Consider the following 26942-nt stretch of genomic DNA (forward strand, 5'->3'; position numbering starts at 1 on the left):
TGGTGGATAATCTGGCATGGTGGATAATCTGGCATGGTTCCCTGCAGCGCAGCTCTCATGTGTGTGGCTGGCTCCAACTCTCCCCTCGTGCTCATCATCATCCTGTTCCTCCTCTCGGGCTTTAGCCGACTCTGCCAACCCTTCCAGTCATTTTTCGATGGTTGCGGCTGTCTTGTGAGGGAGGGGGTGGGGGGGGGGGGGGGGCGTTTAACAGGCTTGGTGGGCTATTTTCACATTAAAAATGGTGTTTTTCTGAGTTCCCAGCGGAGAGCCACCTTCACTGCATCCACTCAGCACATTCCCCTCACCAGAAGTCCAGCTCTGATGATCTAGCAGTCTCTGTCTCTGTCTCTCTGTTTGTCTCTGTTTGTCTCTGTTTGTCTCTGTTTGTCTCTGTTTGTCTCTGTTTGTCTCTGTTTGTCTCTGTTTGTCTCTGTTTGTCTCTGTTTGTCTCTGTTTGTCTCTGTTTGTCTCTGTTTGTCTCTGTTTGTCTCTGTCTCTGTCTGTCTCTGTCTGTCTCTGTCTGTCTCTGTCTGTCTCTGTCTGTCTCTGTCTCTCTGTCTCTCTCTGTCTCTCTCTGTGTCTCTCTCTCTCTCTCTGTCTCTCTCTCTCTGTCTCTCTCTCTCTCTCTCTCTCTCTGTCTCTCTCTCTCTCTCTCTCTGTCTCTCTCTCTCTCTCTCTGTCTCTCTCTGTCTCTCTCTGTCTCTCTCTCTCTCTCTCTGTCTCTCTCTCTCTCTCTCTGTCTCTCTCTCTCTGTCTCTGTCTCTCTCTCTCTGTCTCTGTCTCTCTCTCTCTGTCTCTGTCTCTCTCTCTCTGTCTCTCTCTCTCGGTCTCTCTCTCTCTGTCTCTCTCTTTCTCTCTGTCTGTCTCTCTCTGTCTCTCTCTTTCTCTCTGTCTGTCTCTCTCTGTCTCTCTCTTTCTCTCTGTCTGTCTCTCTCTGTCTCTCTCTTTCTCTCTGTCTGTCTCTCTCTTTCTTTCTCTCTGTCTGTCTCTCTCTTTCTTTCTCTCTGTCTGTCTCTCTCTTTCTCTCTGTCTCTCTTTGGTTTGAAGAGAGGGGAAGGATGGACACAAGACAGCACTGTAATTTTTGGGGCGTTACCATTTTTTGTCACTGGGTTTAGCTATTCCCAGAATCCTCCTCAGTCACTTTTTAAAAATTTTTTTAGTGTACCCAATTCATTTTTTCCAATTAAGGGGCAATTTAGTCTGGCCAATCCACCTAGTCTGCACATCTTTGGGTTGTGGGGGCGAGACCCACGCAGACACGGGCAGAAGGAGCAAACTCCACACAGACAGTGACCCAGAGTTGGGATCAAACCTGGGACCTCAGTGCCGTGAGGCTGCTGGGCTAACCCACTGTGCCACCGTGCTGCCCTATCCTCAGTCACTTCTCACTGCTGCCCTCTGTTGGATGCCCTCTATCTATTCTGTTAAAGCAAGTAAATATTCCACCCTAGACTGACCTTAAAAAGTGGAATACACGCAAAATTACAAGATGACACAAAAATAATTCAGATATATTGGAGGACACTTGAGAATTAGCACAGGCTAAATCTAATTGGGAGTATTGGGTCGTGTCTTAAATTGTGGGAGCAAACCTCTAGTGAATTACAGATGTCCTCTGGACTTCATTCCCGTCTACAACAGAGACACACACAATAAAGGTTCCATTTTACTTTTTTCCTCCTCCGTTCACCTTCCTTTACCGATCCTCCTCGAGTCACATGCTAAAAAGATGACTCCGTGCCTATGCTATGCATTGGTGGCAGGACATGTATGAGAGTAGGGTGGACATTTTAAATTGAAAAATGATACATTTCCAAATGGTTCAATAAATTGAGCTGTGTGCTGGTCAGATGCACAGCTGTTACAGAGAGGTTCTGCAGAGGTCCAGCCTCAATTATAATGGGTTGTAAAGGCTGACAAGAAAGCATATGGAATGCTGTCCTTCATTGGCAGAGGTATAGAATATAAAAGTAAGGATATAATGCTGGAATTATATAAAACACTGGTGAGGCCACAACTGGAGTATTGTGTGCAATTCTGGTCACCACATTACAGGAAGGACGTAATTGCTGTGAAGAGATTGCAGAAGAGGTTTACAAGAATGTTGCCAGGGCTAGAAAAGTGTAGCTACAAGGAGAGATTGGATAGGTGGGGTTATTTTCCTTGGAACAAAGAAGGCTGAGGGGTGACTTAATTGAGGTTTCAAAAATTATGAGGGGAAGAGATAATGCACAGGATAGAACTGTTTCCCATGGCGGAGAATTCTAGAACCAGGGGACATACATTCAAGATAAATGGCAGAATGTGTAGAGGGGCAGGAGGAAGAACCCTTTTTATACAGAGGGTAGTGGGAGTCCCTAAACTCTTTCATACCTGGATTTGCACTGTCAGTGCTCTAATCTACAGCGCTATGGACCGGGTGTAGGAAGGTACGATTAGAAAGAGCACCTGAATGTCCTCGGGCTGGCATGACAAGATGGGCCAAATGACCTCCTTCTGTGCTGTAACTTTTCTATGGTTTTATGGATGATTAATCTGAGGGTTTTTGTTTTCATAGATATGCAAACAAGGCAAAAACAAAAGAGGAAAGCAATGCAGTCATTTTCCAACTTTATGGAAAGATCTACTACCGGCTTTCTAAAATTATCGAACTGGGCCAGGAACTTCTCTTGTGGCCAGAGGAGAATCAAATTCAAATAATGCAAGATGTAAACAATGCACACAAGGACAGTGAGACAGTCACCATTCACACAGGTAAATGCAATCTGCTTCCATACCTTCATGTAGATACCATGTAGTTTATGTTTCCCTAATTTCAGCGAGATGGACTACAAGTTGTGCTTCTAAAGCTCTGCACAGGTATAGTGTATGTATTATCATCTATCGTTCCATGTGGATACTGCCATGATAGTCTAATGCTCTATCTAATTGAACTATGGGTACTGATGTGGTTTATTGGGAGAGGAACTGCAGAGACTAGCCCCTGCATACACCGAGCTATGTGTACAGTACCTGGTTCATTCACTGCTTGTACATCAGACACTTCGTGTTTTCAGCCCTTTTTCTGTAGTTGGGTTGAAGTATGTTGTCCATTCCCAGTAGGTAGAATACATTCTCTCTGCTTCCAACACTCCAGATAAATAGGGATCATTTTCTTTTCGTCTCACGATTCTTGCTAAACAGGGCACAATTTCTGGTTGAACCACAACCTCTGGTTCTGCCATTCTAAAAGGATTAAATAATAAGGACTGGTTGCATAGATTTGCATTTAAAAAGTATAAAGGGTGATTTAGTTTGAGGTGTTTAAATGATAGAGGTTTAATTGGTTCGACATAGAAAACAAAATTCTTCGAGTGGGGATTTCCAGAACAAGTGGGCATAATCTTAAAATTAGAGCCAACCTATTGAGGATTGAAATCTGGAACTTTCCGCACCAGATGACTGTGGATGCTGGGACAGTTGTATTTTTTTCAAGACAGATTGATAGATTTTTGTTGGTCAAGGGATATGGATCAAAGATGGATAAATGGAACTGAGGTACAGATCAGCCGTGAACTGATTGAATGACTAGATTGGCTTGAAGGACAGAATGGCCTATCCTTATGCCTATGTTATATGCTCAGCCTCAGCCATTCCTGCTAGGTAGACCAAGATCCGTGGTACCACTACATCCAATAGGTGGACAGTTTAGTGTCTACTTTTAAACACGCATCTCCGCTATGTGAATACATGAATACAGATGATCGGCTCCATCAAATGATATTCAGGATGTTCAGCTTGTACAAATTATATTTGTCTCCAAGCAGCAGTTTTAACAAAAGACTATTGTTAAGAGCAAGTTAACAGTAAGCAGCTGACGTCTGTTTCGCACATTGAGCATTGTGTATCAATACTCAAGGGTATACTTCCCCTTTTAAGTACTAATTATGCTTAGATCAGAGTTTCCATTGAGTAGAGTTGCTGTGGAGGAAGTTTGGTACCGTGTCATTTTATACTTGTTGATCACCTATAGTTAAATGCAGTTGAGTTTCTATATTGAATGCTTTGACCTCTTGTTATCAGATCTGCTGGATGAACAGCCCGTGGATGAAGAGCCTATGGATAACACACCAGTGCATGGTGTTGATGTGCCAGCCGATCCTCTTCCGTCGAAGCCACTGTCTATCAAATCACCTGTAGCTGAAAAAGAGCCAGAGGGCATGAATGTGGTGAAAACAGATCAGCCAGTTAAAAGGTCACAGCGGCTTCAGATCAAACATAAAACCCAGAGCATGTCACCAGAGAAGAAAGTGAGCTGGGTTGCCTTGGGACGATCACCAAAATTAAAACGAACCAATAACATTGAAAAAGTACTCCTCCCAGCCCCTTGCTCCAAACGGAGCAATACAAAGAAGCAGCATGACCCTGGGATTGACAAATTAGCACAGGATGCTTGTGAAATTAAGCCCAAAAAGCAAAAGAAAATTAATCAGTCTGAACTTGGTGAGAGGACCTTAAGGTCATCATTATGCAACAAAGGCCTTGGAACTGGGAGAGCTCAATTGATGCACCCTGAGCTCAACTCTCAAACACCGAAGCAGCAGGTACCAAAACAGAACAGAAGCAAGAAAGCGACATTGAGAGACAACCAGGAAAAGTCTAAAGAAGTAAAAGAGAAAAGCTGCGTTACCTCTAATGCAGAGGCCAAATCTCCAGAGAATCATGCAGCCAAAGAGAAATCAGGCGGTGATTTGGCCACACCACACAAAAAGGTGGAGGGGCTAAAACCACCTGCTGAAAACGGAGAGCACATTCGAGTCATTGGCAAACGCAAACCTAAAACCAAAACCGGGGGCAGGAGAAAGTTCTGCCGGCGTGACAGTTCCCAGATTGACCCCAGTGAGAGAAGGTACAGATGTGATGACTGTGGAAAAGGTTTCATCCAGTTGTGCCACTTGAAGAAGCATAGGTTCACCCACACTGGGCATAAACCATACCTGTGCAATGAGTGTGGGAAGAGCTACAGCTCCGAGGAGAGTTTTAGAGGTAAAAGGAAGGGGCTACCCAACATTGCAGTAGTCGTTTTCACCAGTGAGGGAGCTGATGCTCTGGGGTTTTATTTTTGTGTAAAGTATTCTGTGTCTGATCTTTTGTTACTATGCTAAACCAGTGGACTTTAAGGAGGAAAAGCAATAGAATTCTTCTAGTGTTGTGTTGAACCATTTTTAAAATATCTTCCCACATCCTTTACTGTCTCCTGTTCTAATACTCCCTGGGTCAGTTGGGAAGACTTGGCAGACTTGTGTACAGACCTTGCCAAGTCTATTGTTTCACAAGCAGCTTCATTGATTTCCTGGGAGAGGACCCAGCTGCCCTGCATCATTGGCACTTCACATCTGGACAAGCCTTCTGGCAGACTGCCAGATGATCAGCTAATACAGTCTTGCATCCTTTGATGCAGAGGCTCTTTAATACCACGTTTGTCTGTCTTAAATATTAGAAAAAGAGAGAGGACTTGAATTATGTAGCACTTTTCACAATTTTACAATTTTTCATGTTGCTGTTGTCATTAGGAAACACTGGAGCCAATTTGCTCACATTTTAGCCCCATAAACCACAGTGAAATAATTATTAGGCAATGTTTTAGGAGTGTTGGTGAGGGATGAATATTGGTCAGGACGCTGGGGAGAACACCACCCCCGCTCTTCTGAATTTTCCCTGGGGTTATTCTACATCCAGAGTCACTCAGCTCCTGACCTCATTACAGCCTTGGTCCAATGGTGACCGAAAGAGGTGAGGTGCATTCCAGCAAAATTGAAGTCACCGGGACTCTGATGGGGTGGGTGGGATGTTGAAGGGGTTTTGGGAACGCTCCACTATTGGAGTCATACCTGGCACAAAGGAGGATATTTGTTGGAGGTATTTTGTCTCGGCCAAGGACATCACTGCAGGAGTTCTTACGGGTAGTGTTCAAGATCCAACCATCTTCAGCTGCTTCATCAATGACATTCCTTCCATTGTAAGGTCAGTATTGGGGATGTTCACTGATGATGACTGCACAATGTTCAGCATCATTCGCGACTCCTCAGATACTTGAGCAGTCCATGTTCAAATGCAGCAAGACTTGGACAATATCCAGATTTGGGCTGACAAGTGGCAAGTAACGTTTGGATCACACAAGTGCCAGGCAATGACCATCTCCAACATGACAGAATCATCGCCCCCTTGACATTCAGTGGCATTACCATCACTGAATTCTCCACTATCAACATTCTGGGAGTTACCATTGACCAGAAACTGAACTGGACAAACCATATAAATCATGTAGCAACAAGAGCCAGTCAGAAACTAGCAATCCCATAGTGAGTAACTCGCCTCACGACTCTTCAAAGCCTGTCCACCATCTACAAGGCACAAATTAGGAGTGTGATGGAATACTCTCCACTTCCCTGGATGAGAGCAGCTCCAAAACACTCGAGAAGCTTGACACCATCCAGGACAAAGCAGCCCACTTGATTAGCACCCCATCCAGAAACATCCACTTCCTCCACCACTGTCGCACAGTGGCAGCTGTGTGTCCCATCTACAAGGTGCACTGCAGGAACTCACCAAGGTTCCTTAGACAGCACCTTCCAAACCATGACCATTACCATCTAAAAGGACAAGGACAGCATGCCCATGGGAACACCACCACCTGGAATTTCCTTGAAATCACTTACCATCCTGACTTGGAAATATATTGGGTGGGATTTTCGACCTGCCATGCCTCTGTCAGCAGCGGGATCCTCCATCCCGGTAGCTGGCCAATGGGACTTTCCATTGTGGGCACTCCCACGCAGTCGGGAAATCCGCGGGCATGAGTGCACTGCTGGCGAAGTGGAGGATCCCACCGATGGAGAATTCAGCTCATTGCCTATCCTTCATTGTTGCTCCATCAAATTTCTCACTACCAGCACTGTGGGTGTACCTTCACCACACGGACTGCAGTGGTTGAAGAAGGGGTTAATGCCTCGTGGCTACTGGGGATGGGCAATGAATGCTGGCTTAGCAAGTGACCCCACTTCCCCTCTGAATTAATTTTTAAAAACATGGGAGTAAAAGATGCAAGTCTATAGTGTTTCAGCACTATACTGCCCTCCAAAAGGTAATTAATTAGTGGAAAATTGAGGGGCTAAAAGAAATAGAAACCATGTTTGCTTTTCTAAGGCATGAGATCATGAAAGGCATGAAATACTTTTCACTGTACCTCGGTACACATGACAATAAACAAATCCAATCCAAGATCTACTATTCACTCCCAAGAACTGATTAGCAGAGTTTGCTGGGTTATTCATGCAAGCTGGTTGCTATTTTAAACACCATCTTTTCTCTATCTTTTTTAATAGCCCACCAGATGCTACATAGAGGCGAGCGGCCATTCAAATGTCAGCAATGCGACAAGGCTTACGCATTGAAGAGAGATCTCCGGGAGCACGAGCGAGTGCATTCAGGAGAACGTCCATTTGTATGCGGTGAGTGTGGCAAGGCATTTGCCAGGCCACCATCCCTCCGAATTCATAAGAAACTCCACCGCCTTAAAGCTATGAATCTTGGCAACCCGAAAGCATGCCGCTGCAGTGTGTGCGACAAGGAGCTGGCCAACCCGGGCTCGCTGAAGAACCACATGAGGCTGCACACGGGTGAAAAGCCATTCACTTGCACGTACTGCGGCAAAGCCTTCAGGCAGATCGGCAATCTTCGGGGCCACCAACGAATCCACACTGGAGAGAAACCATATAAATGCGAGGACTGTGGCGAGTTCTTCTCCCAATTACCTGAATTGCGGAGGCACCGGATTTCACACACTGGAGAGGTCTATCTCTGTACAATATGTGGGAAAACGTTGAGGGATCCACACACTTTCAGAGCTCACGAGCGTCTACACACAGGAGAGAGACCCTTTAAATGTAATGAGTGTGGGAAGGCATATACCCTTGCCACCAAGCTTCGCAGGCACCAGAGAATCCACTTGACTGAAAAGCCATTTAAATGTGACATATGTGGAAAAGGGTACACCATGACCCAAAGCTTAAAGAGACACAGGGCATCCCACAAGAAAAGTGATGCACGTAGTTTAGGCGAGGTTGCGGAAGCTATCGCCTCTTTGGAAAAGGAAAGCTCTGAAAGCAAAACTCTTAGTTTGACTCCCAAGCGGGTTAGGAAAGTCGGTTTAAACACTGTCAACCAAGAGAGTGCCGACTCGGGTGGAAACGAAAGTGTAGTTTTAAACCTCTATGTGCACACCATTGAAATGGTGGAAATCCCAAGTACAGAACGCAAGGAGAACATGACGTTAAATACTGATGGTCAGAGCTTAGATGATTCGAGTGTTACATTCCAGCAGGTAGAGCACAATGTAACTTTGGAGACTGAAGGGGTGGTTGGAAACCCATCGCAAGATGTAGTTGCTCAGGCCCTGGTCGGAAGTCAGCAAACTCTCAATGAAGACATCATAGAAATAATTATTCCGGACAGTGAGGATTATGGGGAACGAGTCAATACCAGAAACTGTGTTGTTGTGGAGCAGGAGAAATTGACCAGCAATGCTGTTGTTATTGAGGAAGATATTGGGTTTAATACTGTTGCTGAGATTATAGAGATATCAACTGGCAGTTGAACTCCAATATCAGTGTCTTTATTAATGTGTCTGACTTGGTATTAAAATATATTTCCTGCATTTGGGAATCTGATATGTTATATCTTTTTCCACAGTAACTGCTATGTGACGAGTTTTTAAAAATTTGTTCATGGGACCTAGGTGTTGCAGGCTGTGCCAGCATTTATTGCCCATTCCTAATTGCCCTTGAAGGCCATCACTGTGGGTCTGGAGTCACATGTAGGCCAGAGCAGGTAAAGTTGGCAGATTTCCTTCCCTAAAGTACGTTAGTGAACCAGATGGTTTTTACAACAATCGACAAAGGCTTCATGGTCACCATTAGACTTTTTACTCCAGATTTTTATTGAATTCAAATTTTACCATCTGCAGTGGCAGGATTTGAACCTGGGTCCCCAGAGTATTACCCTGGGTCTCTGGTTTACCAGTCTAGTGACAATACCACTACGCCACTGCTTTCCCTAGAAATACCTATTTCTAGATAGACATGACAGTGTACATCCTGGAAGCTTGCAATCCACTTCCACAAATTGCCATTCAGGTTGAATTACATATATCATGATTCTGTTTTTATTTATAATGGATTTATTTCCAATCTATTTTCAAAGTTACTAGTTGATAAGCATGTACGAAAATACAGATTGGAGTGTGGCCAGCGGGGATTGTTAAATCCACTACAGTGCTTCCAGGATTTCCTGGAGTACCCGTGATAAACAGATGCTCTGTTACAAAAGCAATTGAACCAGCTGCTGTGTAACACATCTTTCAAAGGTTTTTAAAGCTGCAAGCCAATCACAACCATTGCAAGCCAATCACAAATAGCTGGTTGTTAATTTGCAGGATCCATTTATATTACATTTGTCAGACTACTCTTGTAGCAGAAGTGTCACAATAGCCTTCAATGTAAAAATCATTGTTGTTTGCAAGGAATTGATCAATCACTTGTCCATTTTATAAAAAAACTGAATTAGTGCAGCCTCAAAAATCTCCGCAATGTGGAGATTCTTGTTTATAATAGTTTTATGAAAGGCATTTTGCATAGAAATATCAGAACAAAAAAAAATAGACAAGATTTTTGTTTTAAAATTATTTCAGGTAATGACCATCAATTTAGTCAAATGGATTCTATCTAGTAATCCAGATTTGAACAAGTGAGTTCAAATTCCACCCAGGCAAACGCAGTGGAAAATACAGTAGACTCACTAAAAGATCCTTTAAGCCATCTCATCTGGAAGGAGGCAAGATGAGCTCAGTCCATGATATGTTGACATGAATTATTGCAGTTACTTTCCAAAATAATTCCTACACATCATATTGTCCAGGAATGAATGTATAGTATGGTCTGATGAAAACAGGGAACTTTCTTTTCCCTAGTATGGGAAGTATATATAACAAAAATAAATAAGTGACTACTCCGTTCTGGTGTTGGAGTGCAAGAGTCTTCCACTTAGAGATCGAATGTGTTAGAAAATTATTGAGTACTTAACACTATTAGTCTGAAAATTCAGTGCTTTTCTTCATATTTTGTCATTGAACGATGTCAGTAGAGCTCAGAATGAGAGAACATTTTGGAATTTCCTAATGTCAGGTGAACAAACGTCTAGCCACTGATTGATATCACAAAGAATTGGTCAGAGTTGCAGTACAGAGTTGGGGATCATGAAGACTATCAAATCTGAATGAAAATGAAAATCGCTTATTGTCACGAGTAGGCTTCAATGAAGTTACTGTGAAAAGCCCCTAGTCGCCACATTCTGGCGCCTGTTCAGGGAGGCTGATACAGGAATTGAACTGTGCTGCTGGCCTACCTTGGTCTGCTTTCAAAGCCAGCGATTTAGCCCTGTGCTAAACAGCCCCTTAAATCTGTGCTAATGCTTTCCTTCACATGACCGTCCTACCATAATTCTACTCTGATTGTTCCCTTTAGCTTTTAATGCTCAACCTTTGGTGAAGAATTACACATTTAAAGCACCATCGATGTAAAAAAAAAATTTCCCCAATTTTTCCATGAATTTTCTTTGCTATTTTGAACTTTTCCCTTCTTGTCACTGTCCAATAGAAACAAGCAAACCCTATTTACCCTATCATAGCCCTTCATTATCAAAATAGTTCTTGTATGTGTTACGGGCCAGGATTTAGAGACCCTCAAAAGTGTATCATGGAGTTCAATTGACCCATAACTTTGAATAGATTTTAGTTATGGGGAGCACAAGGGCCCATTTTACAGGTGTGGTGCAACAGAGATCTAAAAGTATTTTTAAACAAAACACAATGTTTATCCTATAAGTCCCATTAACATTTTTAAATACACACAGTAAACATCTGGGTAACCATCAACTAAAATACTCCCACCAAAGAATACAGTACTCTATAAGTAACCCTTGATCTTGCCTTACAACACCCATAAGACAAAAGATCCTTTTTAACACCGAGATCAGGTTTAAATTCTCTACTGAGAGCAGTTATCACTGTTAAATTAGCAAATGATCTGAAGACATTCCTTTCATACAGAAGAAACTCAGAATCACACCTTGTCTTGCTGGATGCAGCTCCAGATCTGAAAAACAAAACTAAACACACCCTGTAGCTCCCTGCTCAAAGCGCCAGCCCAGCTCCACCCACACTCTGACATCACTGCAGCTATTTTTTTTTAAATATATATATTTTTTTGTTTTTTTTTCTTTTTTGTTTTTTTTTATATAATTTTTATTGGAATTTTTTACAGAAAATATAAAACATAACGACAAACAATGAAATGCAACAAAATAACCCATAATATCTGTGACACCCCCAGACCGTATCGGCGCATGTATCACATCCCCCCACACCCCCAACCCTAATGAACAACAAAAGAACTTTAAAAATATTAAAATTAAATAAACAAATATAGTCATTGTCAGCCCCCCCCCCTTTTCCCTCCCCTTTTCCCTCCCCGGGTTGCTGCTGCTGCTGTCCCCGTACCCTATCGTTGAGCCAGAAAGTCGAGAAAAGGCTGCCACCGCCTAAAGAACCCTTGTACCGACCCTCTCAGGGCGAATTTGACCTTCTCTAGCTTAATGAAACCCGCCATGTCATTGATCCAGGTCTCCACGCTTGGGGGCCTCGCATCCTTCCATTGTAGCAAGATCCTTCGCCGGGCTACTAGGGACGCAAAGGCCAGCACACCGGCCTCTTTCGCCTCCTGCACTCCCGGCTCCACCCCAACCCCAAAAATCGCGAGTTCCCATCCTGGCTTGACCCTGGATCCCACCACCCTCGACACCGTCCTCGCCACCCCCTTTTTTATTAGGGTATTTGCAAGTTTTTATAATAATAACAATAACAATTGCATGAACATGGTACAATAAACATCCCCCCCCCCCCCCCCATCTCAATCTTCACACACCCCAACCATGAAACAACAATCAACAATCCGGCCCTCTTTCCTCCTCGCCCCCGCCCTTTCCCGCTTTGGGACACTGCTTCAGCTGACAGTTTAACTTTCCCCAAGAAAGTCGACAAACGGCTGCCACCTCCGGGAGAACCCTAACATTGACCCTCTTAAGGCAAACTTTATTTTCTCCAGACTGAGAAACCCAGCCATGTCACTAACCCAGGTCTCTACACTCGGGGGCTTTGAGTCCCTCCACATTAGTAAGATCCATCTCCGCGCTACCAGGGAGGCAAAGGCAAAGACATCGGCCTCTTTCGCCCCTGAACTCCCGGCTCTTCCGACACTCCAAAGATTGCCACCTACGGACTCGGCACCACCCGTGTTTTCAGTACTGGGGACATTGCCTCAGCGAAACCCTGTCAGAACCCTCTAAGCTTCGGGCATGCCCAGAACATGTGGACATGGTTTGCTGGACATCCCATGCACCTCGCACAACTGTCCACTATCCCGGAAAACTTGCTCATCCGGACCACAGTCATGTGTGACCGGTGGACTACCTTAAATTGTATCAGGCTAAGCCTGGCACATGATGAGGAGGTATTAACCCTGCTTAGGGCATCCGCCCACAGTCCCACCTCTATCTCTCCTCCTAGCTTGTCCTCCCACTTGCCCTTAAGCTCCTCCACCTGGGTTTCCTCCACATCCCAAATATCCTGGTAAATATCTGATACCTTCCCCTCTCCCACCCAGGTACTGGAGACAACTCTGTCCTGTATCCCCATGGCGGCAGCAGCAGAAAGGCCGGAACCTGCTTTCTCAAGAAGTCTCGCACCTGCAAATACCTATACCCGTTCCCTGCTGGCAATTCAAATTTATCCTCCAAGGCTTTCAAGCTGGGGAAGCTTCCATCTATCACTGCAGCTATTTAATAAACACCCAGTTCTTAAAGGTTCTCTCACATGACATATGTCAATGCTGCCCTTCTCCGATCCAATGAGAAAAGTCATAACTTCTCACGTCTTCCCAATACTGTATCCCTTCAATCCCTGTAACCTTTTTAAAAATTCATTTAGGGGATGTGGGCGTCGCTGGTTAGGCCAGTATTTATTGCCCATCCCTAATCGCCCTTCAGAATGTGGTGGTGAGTTGCCTTCTTGAACCGCTGCAGTCCTTGAGGTATAGGTACATCCACTGTGCTGTTAGGGAGTTCCAGGATGTTGCCCCAGCGACAGCGAAGGAGCAGCGATACATTTCCAAGTTAAGAGTGGTGAGTGACTTCGAGGGGAACCTCCAGGTGATGGGATTCCCAGGTATCTGCTGCTCTTGTCCTAGATGGTAGCGGCCGTGGGTTTGGGTCTAAGGAACCTTGGTGAGTTACTGCAGTGCATCTTGTTGATTGTATACATGGCTGCCTCTGTTCGTCAGTTGTGAAGGTTTGAATGTGGAAGGGGGAACAATCAAGCGAGCAGCTTTGTCCTGGATGGTGTTGAGCTTCTTGAGTGTTGTTGGAGCTGCACTCATCCAGGCAAGTGGAGAGTATTCCATCACACTCCTGACTTGTGCCTTGTAGATGGTGGACAGGCTTTGGCGGGGCAGGATGTGAGCAACACGTTGTAGGATTCCTAGCTGTTCACCTGCCCTGGTAGCCCCACTAATAATATGGCTAGTTCAGTTCAGTTTCTGATCAATGGCACCCCCCCCCCCCCCCCCCCCCCCCCCCAGGGTGTTGAAAGTGTGGGATTCAGCGATAGTAATGCCATTGAACCTCAAGGGGCAGTGGTTAGATCCTCTCTTGTAGGAGAAGTTGGTCATTGCCTGGCACTTGTGTGGTGCGAATGTAACATTCACGTAACTACCTTCCGGTTTGCTTCTAATACTAGGTGCCTAGAACTACTCACTATATTCCTAACTATGGTGTGAGGTCTCGAACTAGTTAACATTACCTCCTTACTTTTTCATTCTATGGGCGCGATCCAATGGCCACTCTGCGCCGGAAAAGCAGCTCGCTGCAGCGCGGCTGGTAAAAGCCGGGAGCCCATACACCCAGGATTCACCTGGCTCCCTTGCCTCACGAGATCCAATGTAAATCCTATCAGTTGTGGGCGGGATCACTTTTCAGCAAATCTGCATATTAGAGCGAGGCAGCTAACCACTCTAATGTGCTGGTACCTGAGGCTTTGGGATTCATCCCCTTTGTCTCGGAGACCTTGGGTGAGCGCCATTCAGCACTGGTCCCCACAAATGGGGACCAGACGGAATGGCACTCTGGATCTCCCAGGGGATTGGAGGCCCCTATTTGCATTCACTTTGGGCAGGGTGGTGACCTGGAACTGCTGGTGCCACCTGATTGCCAAGGTGTCCAAGTGGCACTGCCAAGGCACCAGGTTAGTACTGCCAAGCTGGAATTTTTTGCACATGTCGGGCCAGATGTGCCCTGCATGGGTTTTGGGGGAGGATTGGGGGGGGGGGGGGGGGCTCTCCCATAATGTGTTTGGGCTGGGGGTGGAGGGGGGAAGTCGCAGATCGCTTTGGGGGCCTCGAGATTGGGACGCTACACTGGGGAGTTCCAGTGAGCAGAGCACTGTACAAAAGAGGCTATGAGCAACCTCGACCACACATTCCCCATACAGGGCCCGTGTACAACGCGAGTCGTGTTGAACTGCGAGCGCCGGGAAACACGTGGCTAAACACGCTCGCTGTTGGACTTTGTTCCCTTCTGGGAGCATCGCGCCATCTCGCGCCATGTCTCAAGATAGAAATCAAAGTTTGCCTTTTTTATTTTATTGTCTACTTGTGCTTTCACCCTTAGTAACCTGTGTATTTTCACACTAAAGTTCCTCGATTCCATTTAAAAAGTCTTAGCATTTCAGAGGTATTTTCTTTCCCTGTTTCCCCTCATTTCCCCGATGGCTCACTAATTTCATCCCATATTAACTTACAGTTTACCAACAGCTATAAAATACGATTGCCTGCTCAATAACATCCTGGCTTGATGTTGCCTTTCCTTCAGAAGGCACAGGTATTTGTTAACATCCAGTTTTCCTGTACAATTTTCTTTTCTAAAAGGTTTTGGAAAATGCAGTCAAGGTATCCTGACTTGTTATTCTTTCATAAGATGTGAGTGTTGCAAATAAGTCCAGCATTCGTTGCCCATCTTTAATTGCCCTATAGAAGGTGGTGATGAGCCACTGCTTTGAACCTCTGCTGTCCATTTGATGCTGGCACATCAAACTGTGCTCCCCTCTGATGTGAATAGAGCCCCTATTATTTATCTATTTTAAGCATGTTATTCGGTACTCGTTCTTTTTTATAATTAGCCATTGCTCACAAGGGATCAGTGGCACCTCTTTCTGATCACTACTGTCCTGTTCACTGCTGTTGTTCCTTTCACTGTCCCATTCCTAATGTTGTCCGCCCATCCAGCCCTTCTCTGATCAGGCCTGTTCTTTCCTGATATTTTGCCTTCCAAAATCAGACATTCACCCAACCCTTTCCGATGGTCGTACTTTCTCAATTTGGCTTCTGCACTTTGTCCAAGACCCCATGAAATGCTGGGACCCGGACTTTCCTGCAGACACGGTTCTTTCACCAGAGCCACATTTCAAAAGCTATAATCCTCTTCTCAGCAGCCTTAAATATGGACTATGGATACTAATGTCAATTAATATTTATGCATCCACACCCGACAGTTTTACAATCTTAATTAACAAAAAAAATCTCTTAAAACTGAGATAAAGGATGTTGCTATCCCTGCCATTCATTCACTATACACCACAGATATGTCTCCATTTACACTATTCCTACCTGTTTTGTGAGCGCAGTGATTTCTGCATGCTCCCACTCCCAACAATTTCCTTTTCACTTCCATTTAATTATGTTTTTAATTTATTTGTAAGAACAAAAAGCTTTTATCTTGTGGACAAAAATCTCTCAAATGTGATCCTGATGGTAACTAACATCACAAACACGTTGGCCTGAATGTTGCCCTAGGAGTCGTGCAAAGTCAGCGGGCCAGAAGCGTGTGTAAAATCTGCTCCCAGCCAAGATCGAGGCGTTCCCAAAGCAATATCACAGTGGGTGGCCAATTAAGTCCCACTCAGTGAGCAACGTGCGTGCCGGGTGGGTTGACAATGCTGACGAAGTGGGAACAAGTCACGCGCCAAGTCTGATGGTCACCAGGCAGGGAGGGGGGATGGGGGAAGGAGTTATAGATTCAGCAGGAAGCACCCAGAGAGCTGCCAAGGGTTGCGAGCGAAGCAGACTGAATTATGTGAAGGCCTGGAGTAGTCATGTAGCTGGTGGGTAGGCCTGGAGTAGTCATGTAGCTGGTGGGTAGGCCTGGGGTAGTCATGTAGCTGGTGGGTAGGCCTGGAGTAGTCATGTAGCTGGTGGGTAGGCCTGGAGCAGTCATGTAGCTGGTGGGTACGTCTCGAGCAGTCATGTAGCTGGTGGGTAGGCCTGGAGTAGTCATGTAGCTGGTGGGTAGGCCTAGAGCAGTCATGTAGCTGGTGGGTAGGCCTGGAGTAGTCATGTAGCTGGTGGGTAGGCCTGGAGTAGTCATGTAGCTGGTGGGTAGGCCTGGAGTAGTCATGTAGCTGGTGGGTAGGCCTGGAGCAGTCATGTAGCTGGTGGGTAGGCCTGGAGTAGTCATGTAGCTGGTGGGTAGGCCTAGAGCAGTCATGTAGCTGGTGGGTAGGCCTGGAGTAGTCATGTAGCTGGTGGGTAGGCCTGGAGTAGTCATGTAGCTGGTGGGTAGGCCTGGAGTAGTCATGTAGCTGGTGGGTAGGCCTGGAGCAGTCATGTAGCTGGTGGGTAGGCCTGGAGTAGTCATGTAGCTAGTGGGTAGGCCTGGAGTAGTCATGTAGCTGGTGGGTAGGCCTGGAGTAGTCATGTAGCTAGTGGGTAGGCCTGGAGTAGTCATGTAGCTGGTGGGTAGGCCTGGAGTAGTCATGTAGCTGGTGGGTAGGCCTGGAGTAGTCATGTAGCTGGTGGGTAGGCCTGGAGCAGTCATGTAGCTGGTGGGTAGGCCTGGAGTAGTCATGTAGCTGGTGGGTAGGCCTGGGGTAGTCGTGTAGCTGGTGGGTAGGCCTGGAGTAGTCATGTAGCTGGTGGGTAGGCCTGGAGTAGTCATGTAGCTAGTGGGTAGGCCTGGAGTAGTCATGTAGCTGGTGGGTAGGCCTGGAGTAGTCATGTAGCTGGTGGGTAGGCCTGGAGCAGTCATGTAGCTGGTGGGTAGGCCTGGAGTAGTCATGTAGCTGGTGGGTATGGAAGACGGGGGCCAAGTTCAATGGGCACTTTGCCCTCTATTTCTCGGGGTGAGTGCCTGGGAGTCCTGGTGAAGGAGATCTGTGCCAGGCAGGACATTCCCATGTCCAGGGATGACAAGAGAAGGCTGCCCCACTTGACCAAAATGGCAATGCGCTGAGGTTGCTGCCAAGCTTAGTGGGCACAACGTGATGCACCGCATGTGGCTTCAGTGCTGCAATAGGTCCAATGATCTTTTGTGGCTGACAAAGGTAAGTGCAGCGATGGTATGGGGAAGTGTAGTCGGATGGCCATTCCTCGGGACCTCCAAAGTGTAAGAATGTGTGTCAACTTGCACTGAAGCCTGTGCTGCCAAGGCTGGGATGTCAGCATGATTGGCCTCAGTGCATTGGAAGATGAAGTGTGCCACAGTGACATACCCCACTACCTGGCTGGGGTTTGAGTGGGAGCGGAGGCGGGGGATGGGGCATCAAGCTGGAATGGACCTTCAGGTAAAGGTAACTAACAGTGAATTCTATTTTTCCCTTTCAGGAGAAAATGTGGCGGAACGCCAAAGAGCGAGCGGTGGCATGACCAACGTATAAGTCCTCAGCAGTTATGAGACTAACAAAAGAAACTAAGGCTAGTATTAGATTCAAACAGTGATTAGGACTGTTGCTTCACAGCGCCAGGTTCGCAGGTTCGATTCCCGCTTGGGTCACTGTACGGAGTCTGCACGTTCTCCCTGTGTCTGCGTAGGTTTCCTCCGGGTGCTCCGGTTTCCTCCCACAACTCCCGAAATATGTACTTGTTAAGTGAATTGGACATTCTGAATTCTCCCTCCGTGTATCCGAACAGGCGCCGGAGTGTGGCGACTAGGAGATTTTCACAGTAACTTCATTGCAGTGTTAATTTAAGCCTACTGTGACAATAATAAAGATTATTATTGATTATTATCAATATTTTGCCTCAGTTTTCACAATGGAGGACACTGGTTTCATCCCAATAGTAACAGGTAATACAGAGGTAATAGTGAAGAACTGAGAACAATCATCATCAATAGGGAAAAAGTACTGAACAAACTATTAGAATTGAAGGCACACAAGTACCCAGGGCCTGATGGCCTACATTGTAGTGTATTGAAGGGTGTGACAGCGGAGATAGTGGACCCACCGGCTATAGTATTCCAAAATTTTCTGGATGTGGGAAAGGTTTAAGTGGATTGGAAAAATACTAATGTCCTTATTCAAAATGGGAGGGAGGTAGAAGCTAGGAAACTATAGACCAGTTAGTATAATATTTGCCATTGGGAAATTATTAGAATCCATTATTAAGGAAGTAATAACAGGACATTTGGAAAATCGAAGCTCATCAGAATCAGCATGGTTTTATGAAGGGTAAATTGTGTTTGACTAATTTAGTGGAGTTCTTTGAAGGTGTAACAAACCAAGTGGATAATGGGGATCCTGTAGATGTAGTACATCTGGACTGCCGGAAAGCGTTTGATAAGGTGCCACAAAAGGTTAATACACAAGGTAAAATCACACGGTGTTAGGGGTAATTTTTTTGCTTGGATAGAAGACTGGTTAACTGACAGAAGGCGGAAAGTCGGGATAAAGGGTCTTTTTTTTTTTGGTTGACCAGATGTAACTGGTGTCACACTGTTCAGTCCTTGGGCTCCAACTATTTAGAATATATATTAATAATGGAGGGAGGGAGGGAGAGAATGGAGGGAGGGAGGGAGAGAATGGAGGGAGAGAATGGAGGGAGGGAGGGAGAGAATGGAGGGAGGGAGGGAGAGAATGGAGGGAGGGAGGGAGAGAATGGAGGGAGGGAGGGAGAGAATGGAGGGAGGGAGGGAGAGAATGGAGGGAGGGAGGGAGAGAATGGAGGGAGGGAGGGAGAGAATGGAGGGAGGGAGGGAGAGAAGGGAGGGAGGGAGGGAGAGAAGGGAGGGAGGGAGGGAGAGAAGGGAGGGAGGGAGGGAGAGAAGGGAGGGAGGGAGAGAATGGAGGGAGGGAGGGAGGGAGAGAATGGAGGGAGGGAGGGAGAGAATGGAGGGAGGGAGGGAGAGAATGGAGGGAGGGAGCGCGAGAATGGAGGGAGGGAGGGAGAGAATGGAGGGAGGGAGGGAGCACGAGAATGGAGGGAGGGAGAGAGAGAATGGAGGGAGGGAGAGAATGGAGGGAGGGAGGGAGAGAATGGAGGGAGGGAGGGAGGGAGCGCGAGAATGGAGGGAGGGAGGGAGAGAATGGAGGGAGGGAGGGAGCACGAGAATGGAGGGAGGGAGAGAGAATGGAGGGAGGGAGAGAATGGAGGGAGAGAATGGAGGGAGAGAGGGAATGGAGGGTGGGATGTAGAGAATGGAGGGTGGGAGGGAGAGAATGGAGGGTGGGAGGGAGAGAATGGAGGGTGGGAGGGAGAGAATGGAGGGTGGGAGGGAGAGAATGGAGGGAGGGCGGAAAGAATGGTGGGAGGGAGAGAATGGCGGGAGGGAGAGAATGGCGGGAGGGAGAGAATGGCGGGAGGGAGAGAATGGCGGGAGGGAGAGAATGGAGGGAGGGAGGGAGAGAGAATGGAGGGAGGGAGGAAGAGAATGGAGGGAGGGAGGAAGAGAATGGAGGGAGGAAGAGAATGGAGGGAGGGAGAGAATGGAGAGAGGGAGAGAATGGAGGGAGAGAATGGAGGGAGGAAGGGAGAGAATGGAGGGAGGAAGGGAGAGAATGGAGGGAGGAAGGGAGAGAATGGGGGAGGGAGGGAGTGAATGGGGGGAGGGAGGGAGTGAATGGGGGAGGGAGGGAGTGAATGGGGGGAGGGAGGGAGTGAATGGGGGGAGGGAGGGAGAGAATGGGGGGAGGGAGGGAGAGAATGGGGGGAGGGAGGGAGAGAATGGGGGAGGGAGGGAGAGAATGGGGGGAGGGAGGGAGAGAATGGGGGGAGGGAGGGAGAGAATGGGGGGAGGGAGGGAGAGAATGGGGGGAGGGAGGGAGAGAATGGGGGGAGGGAGGGAGAGAATGGGGGGAGGGAGGGAGAGAATGGGGGGAGGGAGGGAGAGAATGGGGGAGGGAGGGAGAGAATGGGGGGAGGGAGGGAGAGAATGGGGGGAGGGAGGGAGAGAATGGAGGGAGGGAGAGAATGGAGGGAGGGGGAGGAAGGGAGAGAATGGAGGAAGGGAGAGGAGGGAGGGAGGAAGGGAGAGAATGGAGGGAGGGAGGAAGGAAGGGAGAGAATGGAGAGAGGGAGGAGGAGAGAGGAAGGGAGGGAGGAAGGGAGGGAGGAAGGGAGAGAATGGAGGGAGGAAGGGAGAGAATGGAGGGAGGAAGGGAGAGAATGGGGGGAGGAAGGGAGAGAATGGGGGGAGGAAGGGAGAGAATGGAGGGAGGAAGGGAGAGAATGGAGGGAGGAAGGGAGAGAATGGAGGGAGGAAGGGAGAGGAGGAAGGGAGAGGAGGAAGGGAGAGGAGGGAGGGAGGAAGGGAGAGGAGGGAGGGAGGAAGGGAGAGGAGGGCGGGAGGAAGGGAGAGAATGGAGGGAGGGAGGGAGGAAGGGAGAGGAGGGCGGGAGGAAGGGAGAGAATGGAGGGCGGGAGGAAGGGAGAGAATGGAGGGAGGAAGGGAGAGAATGGAGGGAGGGAGGGAGAGAATGGAGGGAGGGAGGAAGGGAGAGGAGAGTGGGAGGAAGGGAGAGAATGGATGGAGGGAGGGAGAGAGAATGGATGGAGGGAGGGAGAGAGAGACTGGATGGAGGGAGGGAGAGAATGAGGGGAGGGAGTGGGAAAGAATGGAGGGAGGGGAGGGAGTGGGAGAGAATGGAGGGAGGGAGGGAGAGAATGGAGGGAGGGAGGGACAGAGAATGGAGGGAAGGACAGAGAATGGAGGGAGGGCGTGGAGGGAGGGAGAGAATGGATGAAGGGAGAGAATGGAGGGAGCAGAAAAAAAATATATATTAATGGCTTGGATGCAGTATGGAAGGTAGTATATCCAAATTTGCAGCTGACACTTGTTGTCACCCCATGTGGATGAACCGATTGATCGCCCTGTGGGGCTCATGGAATATAAACTCCCCCACTGAGGGACGGAGGCTCAACAGCGGGTCTCATTAATTCCCACAGATAAAAGTTGGCCCAGGAGGGAACCGGCATCTTCGGATGGCTATTCTCCCCGGCGCTTAGCGGCTTTACTCACAAATAAAGTAATTTGTTTCCAACCTTTTAGGGGCGCCTCATGATTACAATAACACTAAAATAGGTGGGATGGTAAGTTGCAATAAGGAAATATGACATTTACAAATTGACATAGATAGGTTAGTTGAGTGGACCAAAATCTGGCAGATGTAATTTAATATGGTTAAGTGTGGAGTTATCCATTTTAGTCAGATAAATGGAAAGGCAATTTATTATCTAAATGGAGAGAAACGTCAGAGTGCTTAAATTCAGAGGGATCTGGATGTCCTCATGCATGAATCACAGAAAACTAATCTGTAGGCACAGCAGGTAATAAGGGAAATGGAATTTTGTCATTAATAGCTCAAGGAATAAAGTACAAAAGTAAGAAATTTTTTGCTGTAACTACAAGGCATTGGTGAGACCGCACCTAGAGTACTGTATACAGTTTTGGTCCCCTTATTTGAGAAGGGATGTAGTTCCATCAGAGGCAGTTCAGAGGAGGTTCACTAGATTGATTCCAGATATGAGGAGTTTGTCTCATGAAGAGAGATTGAGAAGTTTAGATCTATACTCTCTGGAGTTTAGAAGAATGAGAGGAAATCTATTTGAGGTATATAAGATGATAAAAGGTATTGACAAAGTAGACGTGGAACAAATGCTTCCTCTTGTGGGGCGATCTAGAATGAGAGGTCATAGTTTTACGATAAGAACATAAGAACTAGGAGCAGGAGTAGGCCATCTGGCCCCTCGAGCCTGCTCCGCCATTCAATGAGATCATGGCTGATCTTTTGTGGACTCAGCTCCACTTTCCGGCCCGAACACCATAACCCTTAATCCCTTTATTCTTCAAAAAACTATCTATCTTTACCTTAAAAACATGTAATGAAGGAGCCTCAACTGCTTCACTGGGCAAGGAATTCCATAGATTCACAACCCTTTGGGTGAAGAAGTTCCTCCTAAACTCAGTCCTAAATCTACTTCCCCTTATTTGAGGCTATGCCCCCTAGTTCTGCTTTCACCCGCCAGTGGAAACAACCTGCCCGCATCTATCCTATCTATTCCCTTCATAATTTTAAATGTTTCTATAAGATCCCCCCTCATCCTTCTAAATTCCAACGAGTACAGTCCCAGTCTACTCAACCTCTCCTCATAATCCAACCCCTTCAGCTCTGGGATTAACCTAGTGAATCTCCTCTGCACACCCTCCAGTGCCAGTACATCCTTTCTCAAGTAAGGAGACCAAAACTGAACACAATACTCCAGGTGTGGCCTCGCTAACACCTTATACAATTGCAACATAACCTCCCTAGTCTTAAACTCCATCCCTCTAGCAATGAAGGACAAAATTCCTTTTGCCTTCTTAATCACCTGTTGCACCTGTAAACCAACTTTCTGTGACTCATGCACTAGCACACCCAAGTCTCTCTGCACAGCGGCATGCTTTAATATTTTATCATTTAAATAATAATCCCGTTTGCTGTTATTCCTACCAAAATGGATAACCTCACATTTGTCAACATTGTATTCCATCTGCCAGACCCTAGCCCATTCACTTAACCTATCCAAATCCCTCTGCAGACTTCCAGTATCCTCTGCACTTTTCGCTTTACCACTCATCTTAGTGTCATCTGCAAACTTGGACACATTGCCCTTGGTCCCCAACTCCAAATCATCTATGTAAATTGTGAACAACTGTGGGCCCAACACGGATCCCTGAGGGACACCACTAGCTACTGATTGCCAACCAGAGAAACACCCATTAATCCCCACTCTTTGCTTTCTATTAATTAACCAATCCTCTATCCATGCTCTACCCTCTATCACTACTTTACCCTTAATGCTATGCATCTTTATCTTATGCAGCAACCTTTTGTATGGCACTTTGTCAAAGGCTTTCTGGAAATCCAGATATACCACATCCATCGGCTCCCCGTTATCTACTGCACTGGTAATATCCTCAAAAAATTCCACTAAATTAGTTAGGCAGATAAGGGATAGCAGATTTAAAACAGAGGATTCACTATCCCAGAGTGCAGTGGATGCCAGGACATTGAGTAAATTTAAGGAGATAACAGATTTTTAATTAGCAGTGGGTTGAAGGGTTATGGAAAACTAGCAGGAAAGTGGAGTTGAGGCCGAGATGAGATCAGCCATGATAGTATTGAATGACGGAGCCGGCTGAAGGGGCTCAGCAGTGTTAGCAGATTGCCTCCAATGCTGCAGCCATTGAGGTGGGGATAGGCAGTAGGGGGAGGGGAGAGGAACCGTGTAGGAAAGCGGGGCATTTGGAAGTATCAATGTCTTGAATGCCTAGCTGAAGGTTCACACAAGCAAAGCGTCCCTGGTGTCCCTACTTCCCTGCCATTACCTCCACATCCTCATCACTGAAGTCATCCTCCCTGGTGTGTGGAGCTTGCTCGCTTTCCTGAGTCTCCACTGAATCTCCCTTGCCAGTGCCAGGTTGTGCAGGGCGCAGCATGCCATAACTATAAGGGAGACATTCTTTGGAGGATACTTGAATGCTCCACCTGATCGGTCCAGGCATCTGAAGCACATTTTGAGCAGTCCAATGGTCCTCTCCACCAATCCCCATGTGGAGCCTGTTGTATCTGTCCCCACCTCTGTTCTTGAGTGCTGCAGTAGGGTCATGAGCCACCGTTCCAAAGGCTATCCCTTGTCACCTAGGAGCCACAACAGCTTTGGTACCTGTGAGTGCTGCAAGATATTAGCATCATGTGAACTGCCAGGGTTACGGGCATAGACTTGGAGAGTTTGTGTCCTGTGGTTGCAGATGATCTGCACATTCATTAAGTGAAAGCCCTTCCAGTTCACCTGCTGGTGCCTTGCTGGCCACACGAGTGCATCAATTACACCTTGGATGTGGGCGAACATACAGTAATGTGGCAAAGTCTCTGCCTGACTGCCCCAATCTGTCCACTATATAAATGTGAAGATAGCGTCAATCATAAGCTTAATGCAACTATGTGCAGCTGATTGAGACACACCACACAGATCCTCCATTGAGCCCTGGAAAGAACCAGATAGTAGAGGTTGAGGGCCACTGTGACCTTCAAAGCCATTATCATGGTTCGGGGGGTGGCCAAGCTAAATTCCCCCGAGTATACAAAACTATGCAGGTTAGGTGGAGTTACAGGGTTACGGGAATAGGGCAGGGTGTGGGTCTTACTAGGGTGCTTTTTTGGAGGGTTGGTGCAGAATCAATGGGCCAAGTGGCCACCTTGACCTCACTGCTGGCCCTCCACCAACTGAGCCTATGCCTCTCCTCTCAGAGGTCTCACCTGGGATGCTGCCCATGTTCACCTAGCCCCCCTCCCCCACTCCCTCTCTTCCTCTTCAGGGGAGGTCCCACCAGCTGATATATACCATCCCCATTAGATGAAATGCTCAAGCTCCTGTGCCTGTCAAGTAAGGGTACACTGCTCTGCAACCCGGTAGCATGGTGGTTAGTACAGTTGCTTCACAGCTCCAGGGTCCCAGGTTCTATTCCCAGCTTGGGTCACTGTCTGTGCAGAGTCTGAATGTTCTCCCGTGTGTGCGTGGGTTTCCTCCAGGTGCTCCAGTTTCCTCCCACCGTCCAAAGATGTGCAGGTTAGGTGGATTGGCCATGCTAAATTGCCCTTAGTGTCCAGAAAATGTTAAGTGGGGGTTACTGGCTTCTGGGGATAGGGTAGATAAGTGGAATTCAGTATGGTGCTCTTTGTAAGGTCTGGTGCAGACTCGATGGGCCAAATGGCCTCCTTCTGCACTGTAAAATTTATGATTCTATGAACCCTCAAGCAAAGCTTCCAGGCAAGATGAGGTCGTCAAATACAGCCCGGCAGTCTTGAAAAGCTACAGAAATGAGAAGAAAACCTCACACAACTCTGTACGGACATGGCAACAACCCCTCATTGAGACTGAATGTGCCTGACTCTGGGGACATTTCATCCTGCCCTTGGGTGATTAAAACCTGTTGGCCGCACATCTGTTTTTCCCATGCAATGAGCGCAAATCGCTCGGACAATGTAAAATCATGTTCTATCGGCTTGGCAACTACCTTAATTGTCCATTAATTGTCAGCAGATAGGGATATGACGCGCATGTTTGTGCACCCACCAACCTCAATATTGCACCTCAATCGTGTGCAATAATATTGGGACACATGCTGAGACCAGTTGAATGTGCACCGAACCTCAAAATGTAAATTTCAGGTCGTGGAGTAATTTTACTGGGAGACTTATAGTAATTCATACAATTTGAATAATCTGAAATTGACTCCAGCAACCCTGGCACAGCAAGTAATTGCTCGGCACTAAACTGTTCCCAAGGCAGAAGTGCATTCACATTGGGTAGCCAACCCTGCATTCAAATCCAACATAGGAACCTGCAAGTGACAGTTACACAAGGAGCAAAGTGAAGGATTACATCTATAGCATTGTTCAAATGAAAAATACAAAATAAATACATATAAATGCTGGGGAAATGCAGAAATCAGCCAGCATCTGAAAGAATACATTTTCATGTTGGATTTGCATCAGCTCTCGCTCAGTCATTTTCTCACCAATTCCCTCCTTTCCCCCTTCAATTGCTTCTGAAGAAATTTCTGCATAGAAAGAATCTGGGAGGATGTTAAAGCAACAACCCTAATTCCAACTGACACAATAGAGATCATCCCAAGATTATACACCTTAATGATTTTGTCATCCTTCAGGTAGCCAAGCAAACATGATCTATTCACATGGGCACGGAGATCACATCTGGAGAACGTAACCCTAGTAGGCAGGATCTGGCCAAGAGTTACTTGTGGGGAAATCTATAGAAGAGCAGTGGGGGCATTCAAATAGGAAATGGGGAGAGTACAGGCCCAACAGGTTCCCTCTAGGGTGATAGGAAGGAGTAACAAGTCCAGAAACCATGGATGACCAGAGATGTTCGGGATACGATGAGGCTTTTAGCAAGTGCAAGGGGAGCAAATCAGCGGAGGTATTAGTGGAGTACAGAAAGTACAAGATGGAGCTTAAGAAAACTGGGTGGCACAGTGGTTAGCACTGCTGCCTCACAGCATCAGGGACCCGGGTTCGATTCTGACCTTGGGTGACTGTGTGACACATTCTTCCTGTGCCTGCGGGGGTTTTCTCCGGGTGCTCCAGTTTCCTTCCATAGTCCAAAGGTATGTAGGTTAGGTGAATTGGCCATGCTAAAAAATTGCCCCTGAATGGCTTCCTTCTGCACTGTAAATTCTATGATTCTAAAACAATTATGAGGACAAAGAGGGGATATGAGAAAACTCTGGATCTCAAAAGTAGGGAAAAGCCAAGGTATTCTCTAAGTAAGTCAATGGGAAGAGGATAACCACAGAAGGAGTAGGGCCCATTAGGAACCAAGGAGGCAATCTGTGGGTGGAGCCAGAGGACATTGGTCGGGTGTTGAACGAACACTTCACATCTGTCTTCACCTAAGTGAATGAGGATGTAGGTATGGAACTCAGGGAGAGAGACTGCGAGGCTGTTGAGCAAATTGACA

General features: G+C 46.9%; 1 protein-coding gene across 2 annotated transcripts in view; it reads left to right on the forward strand.

Moving 5' to 3' along the window:
- The window catches only part of znf408 (zinc finger protein 408), a 28386-nt gene extending 19685 nt beyond the window's left edge, over positions 1-8701 (forward strand). For both annotated transcript variants that reach the window (XM_038807409.1, XM_038807410.1), the window contains exons 5-7: positions 2564-2760; positions 4069-5031; positions 7371-8701. In XM_038807409.1, coding sequence (XP_038663337.1) covers positions 2564-2760; positions 4069-5031; positions 7371-8641 — 2431 coding nt within the window. In that variant the 3' untranslated portion in view covers positions 8642-8701. The remainder of the gene's footprint in view (positions 1-2563; positions 2761-4068; positions 5032-7370) is intronic.
- Positions 8702-26942: the final 18241 nt, after the last annotated feature.

This window comes from Scyliorhinus canicula, chromosome 9, assembly GCF_902713615.1.
Source record: "Scyliorhinus canicula chromosome 9, sScyCan1.1, whole genome shotgun sequence".
Taxonomy (NCBI): Eukaryota; Metazoa; Chordata; class Chondrichthyes; order Carcharhiniformes; family Scyliorhinidae; genus Scyliorhinus; species Scyliorhinus canicula.